The sequence below is a fragment of the Hemiscyllium ocellatum genome, chromosome 43, assembly GCF_020745735.1.
Source record: "Hemiscyllium ocellatum isolate sHemOce1 chromosome 43, sHemOce1.pat.X.cur, whole genome shotgun sequence".
In the NCBI taxonomy this organism is placed as follows: Eukaryota; Metazoa; Chordata; class Chondrichthyes; order Orectolobiformes; family Hemiscylliidae; genus Hemiscyllium; species Hemiscyllium ocellatum.
In genome coordinates, this window is record NC_083443.1 from 23374064 (window position 1) to 23379306 (window position 5243).

At 34.5% G+C, this 5243-nt stretch overlaps 1 protein-coding gene across 1 annotated transcript in view; it reads left to right on the forward strand.

The window, feature by feature from the left end:
* Positions 1-1687, forward strand: part of LOC132834980 (elongation of very long chain fatty acids protein 6-like) — a 107287-nt gene extending 105600 nt beyond the window's left edge. Inside the window, exon 5 of the mRNA XM_060854157.1 lies at positions 700-1687. Coding sequence (XP_060710140.1) covers positions 700-727 — 28 coding nt within the window. The 3' untranslated portion in view covers positions 728-1687. The remainder of the gene's footprint in view (positions 1-699) is intronic.
* The last annotated feature ends 3556 nt before the right edge of the window (positions 1688-5243 follow it).

Genomic DNA, 5243 nt, shown 5'->3' on the forward strand with positions numbered 1-5243 from the left:
ATAAGGAAGTGTTAATGTTTAACATACTTAACTATCAAAAGTGAGAGGAAAGAAAATGTAATTTTGAGTATAAGTTGCATAAGGTACTCAAGTAAGAACTCTGAAGAGGGGATGTTATGTGTTAAAATTAATTTACATTCTCATAATGATGGCAAAACATTATTATTTGCATGTCACATCACAAAGTCAAAATGAGTTTTTCTAACGCCTTCCTAAAAGGCAGTTGCCCTCTAAAGATGGATGTCTGAAATGATGAGGAAATTAAAATATTTTGTTTACCATGTTTCTGTGAATAGTTTATACTCCATATGGTTCCATTCTTAACAATATATAGTTCTGTTTCTTTGTGGAATTGCTTTTCTGATTATCTTTCTTTTACCTTTTAAAATCAGCTTTAATGTGCTGTGGCTTTTCAACATCAGTATTATCCCTAATAATAAGGTTGCCTTCCATCTCAGGCCCAAGATATGGAGCAATTCTCATTCTATTCTAGTTGATACTATGTTTGCAATACAATTATCTGTTTTTAATTGTGGAGTAAAACATAAACCAAAGTGAAATAATATGTTCAAAAGCCAAATGTTTATAACATGGTTGAATTTGTTAATCTTACTGGTGATTTGATAAAATGTTTCTGAATAAGTATAAATGAAATGTTTACCTTACATATACTATACTTCGTACATGTGTCTTATTTAGGACATGGTCCTTCTACAGGAGCAAATGAAGAATGCCAGAACTAAAGCTACTACAAACAAAATATCCACATTCACAAAATGGTGGATGTCCCTGCACCAACAACAATACAGTCTGTTCTAGTCCTTACTACAATTCCAAATTTCTTTTAGAATATACAAGACCTTTTGAATATTAAATTGCCAAAGTAACTCTTTTAAAAGGGTTTACAGTAATGATAATTCTATTCAAACGTGTACTGTGAATTCCTAAGCCTTCTCGATCATTTCTCTTATCACCAGAACCACCAATGTGTTAAAGACACCTGGTAATGTACTTTGGTGAATTGAGAAAAATAATGCCACGTACTGGGAACATGGTGTTGCCCTCTCATCTATTTAATGTGCTGAGAAAATATACTTGACACAAGCTGAAAATGCAGTGGCAGTAGGCTTGGGAGAGATCTCAAAATCTTTTTTAAATTCCTTATCTTCCAATCCCACCAACATCCATAATCAGATGACTGAAATCTAATCATTTAATTCTAACGCACTCATCTTGTATTTGAACTGAGATTTCTTGATGTGTCATCACAATTATATAAACCATCAGCATTTTATTCTGCGTACCTAGCATTACCTTAGATCTGGAAATGTTCCATGTATTTGAGCTGCAAATTACGACATAGGCCCTTGTTAGTGTAGTGCCTTACCAATTGGGGAGCAGACACTGACATAAGATAGTACATAAACACCTGTGAGAAATAAAACACCTCTCATCTATCCCCCATCTTGTACTCCACCCCATCAGCAAACAATGGAGTCAGGGAAAATGGTTTGTTTAAACATTAGTTGTTTCAGTAAAAGTCTGTCTTAGTGTTACATACTGTCAGGAAATAAGGTGGTCCAAGACTTGTTTTAATGTGCCATTATGTCCACAAAGATGACACCATTTATTTCCTTAAATCTGCTGTTCAACATGTTCAAATGTGTTATAATGTTCTAAATGTTCTGTACATATCCATTCTGTATGCATTTGTGTTTTTAAAATGGCTAATTCATTGTCATCAATATATTCATTAAAGCAAAATATCTTCATTATTGTCTTTTATTTTTAGGAAGAAACAACTTTTTAGATTTCTTGACATTGCATTTGAGTATAAATAAGTAAAGGAATATATTGAAGTTGTATGAACACGGCCAATTCTAATGTTTCCAACTTGTGGACACCATGACACTAGAAGCACCACAGCACTAATTACATGTTTCCGCATCAGGTGTCTTGTATGTGAGAATTTCTGTACAGCTGGGATTTTCTTTGCTGCAGCATACAGTTAGTTATTGAGCACCTAATTTCAGTAATATCCATTTGTCAGCATCATTCAGCTCGAGGTAAAGCTGAACAGGTAATAAGGGCTTGACCACCTGAAAGCCAGCAACCATGAGTATTGAAGAAAAATGTAATCATTTCTGACAAGGATGCCAGTTTAGAACAACTGCCATATTAGAATTCATTTCCTGATGTCAATTAATTCAGTTTCAAAATTATCTCCACCCAGTCTTAATGCAGAATTAGAGGGTTGGCCAAACGCATTGGGCTGGCTACATCAAGTTTATACTGGCAGCACAAATACAAGTACATTACCCAAATATGCACCTGCATCAGGACAGGGCTTTTTCAAAGACTGACCTGCATTTTTGGTTTTATAGCATAAGACAAAGGTCTAGTTTGATCATGATATTCAACACTCATGACCTGAATTACAAGAATTGAAAGGTGACAAGAATTTATAAATAAAACTGAAGTAGAATTCTGTGGGGTGCTCTAATAATTAGCACCCAGCTTTAAATGTTGCTTGAAAAAAATGTGGAAATTACAGTGCCCATTTGCTGCCTTCATCTTTACACAATTGAAGTGTCAGTCAAAGAATAAAAATGATCATTTAGCAAAATGGATAATTTGGCAATAATAAAGATCAGTATGTATGACGTATTTTAGCTTAATGGAGATGTCAATGCAACTGAAACAAAATAAATACATATCAAAATGAAGGGGATTAATGTGCTAAAACTCAAAAGAGGTATCTTAATTGGGCAAAAACTCTTAAACCTAATATGTCGCTTGATCTGTAAAGGTTTGCAACGTTTTGTTTAAACCAAAGGGACCATGTTTTCTTAGCAGTTTAAACTGGATTCAAACACATATTACACAAATTTAAACTGAACTGTTGACAGTGTACCCCAGTGCATCGGCAAAGCTAGAAATTAGGCATAAGTGCCCTAACAATATTTTAGGACCGAGATTAAAGAATGTCTGCTGATTCATACAAAACCAATCAACAGTTTTCTCCCTCCACCCAAATGGGGCAGAGCATCTTACAAAGGGAACCACATGTTTTCTGTAAATACTATTCCAGTGTGTTGAATCTTGGAATGACTGCATGTTTGCTGACAGTAACTGATACTCAAACTCGTGGAATGAAATCAGAAATCCCATATTAGAGCTGAGTACACAAAGTAACATCTTCCATTTATATAGCACCTTTACTATATTAACATGGATCAAGGGATTTTATAGGAACATTCTCAAGCAAAGTATGATATCACGCCTGACAAAGATGTTAGGGTCAATGTTCAAAACACTTTTTATCAAAAAGGTCAGTTTCAGTAAGGAGATAGTTAGAGATAAAGAGGTTTAAGCATATACTATAAAACTTCAAAATTGTTAAAATTTTATTCTTTGATCTTAAGGCATGAGTCTAGAAATTATAATAATAGTTCATTAGAAGCTCATTTAGAAGTGAATATTATTTGCAGCATATTCTAGATATTGCAATTGAGGGCTGCACCTGTTCCTCATGAGTACATATCTTTACTGCTAAGAAATATTGGTTTCAATTTAGCCTTGTGCTGATTTGAGCTTTAATGCTCTTGCAAGGTCAGACTTGGACTTATGGATGAGATGTTCACATGAAAGAGATACCAAATGATAAGTACATGAATAAGAAATATTTGGAGGGATATCAGCCAAGCACAAAGGTGGGACTGGTTTAGTTGGGGATTATAGTTGGTCTAGACTGGTTGGACCAAAGAGTTTGTTTCCATGCTTTCCGACTCTATACCTAACTGGGAGAACACTAACTGTTTAGTCAGATTGTAAGTTTTTTCTAATCAATCTGCTCTAGAGGTGTGGACTTTAACATGGGCTCATGTGATGCAGTGGTAGTCAGGTTACATACAATCTCAGTTAAGTGCGGAGGCTTGCCCTTCAATAATGTGGTGATTTAGAATAAAGTCAATTGAATTATTTGTTCAGTCCTTTGATATGCACTTACACAATTCTGGTTAAAGAAATTGCTGATTATAGTTTTCAGCCTGGCCATTTTATCACAAAAATAAAAATTGACTGGTATTTCATTGGAAAATAATGGTAAGAATAGACTGAATAGCTGCTCACTACATTGCTAGCATGCAGTTTCTATAACTTACCAGTCTTTCTACATCAATGCAATGGAGAATACTCAATGTTGGGAGACGATCACTACATCCAAATCAAAAACCTTGAACTTATAACTGTTCTTCATCACTGGATTAGAATCCTGGACTTTATGGTGCTAAGTTCACATGGCCTAGAATACTCCATAAAGGCCATCATTATAGACAGCTACAGTGGACAACACAATTTTGCTCCAGTTACCCACTTCTCAAATTTAGAAAAGATAGATCTAATGCTGCAAATTTCAGAATAGCCAACATTTTTAAGTGGATATCTGATCAACCAGATTTCAGCACCTCTAGTTTGCTGCAACTTCATAATTTAATTTCTCTCAAGTTACAAAAAAAAGTGATGATGTTCACATTGAAAGGTCCAGAAGAAACATCAAAATTCAATAATACAGAAATACCTTAACATATATGGATTTGTTGGTGATCAAGCTTTTTATCTAGTGTTGGGATTCCACTGGGATACAACATATGGCATTTCTGAACTTTCAGAAATATTAATTCAGAGGAATTTATTAAAAATGTTGGTGAGAAGACAATTGAGACTTCCCTCTTGCTTCTCAATCCCAGGGACATTGTTCAATAAGGAGCCTGAACAGGAAAAGATAAAAGGGATAGGAACTAGAGATTTAAAAAAAAACCAAATCCAACCCAGTCTTTGGATATGATCCCAATACTTTGTTTTCCAGCAGAGGTCCTAGATAGTAACAGAGAGGAATGTTCTGACGAAGAGTTGATAAGGCCAATTAGAGTATTTCAACAATTATTCTGTTGGACTCAATGAACTCATTATTGGAATTTAAACTTAGGCTTTCCACGCTCATTTACATTGTGACCAGCTGAGAAATTTCAACCAGAATAATTGCTGAAAATATCATCTCACCACTTTTAGTTTTGGATACACATGCATTCCCTAATCAAAAGAAAAACAGTTCTTGGCTCATACAAATTGGTCTCCTACGGATACAAATGCAATGTAGATGGTTTCTTCCCTGCTATCTGAAAAGTACTTTATTATAAATATTTGATGTGCAAATACTATACAAAAACACTAGATTAGATTAG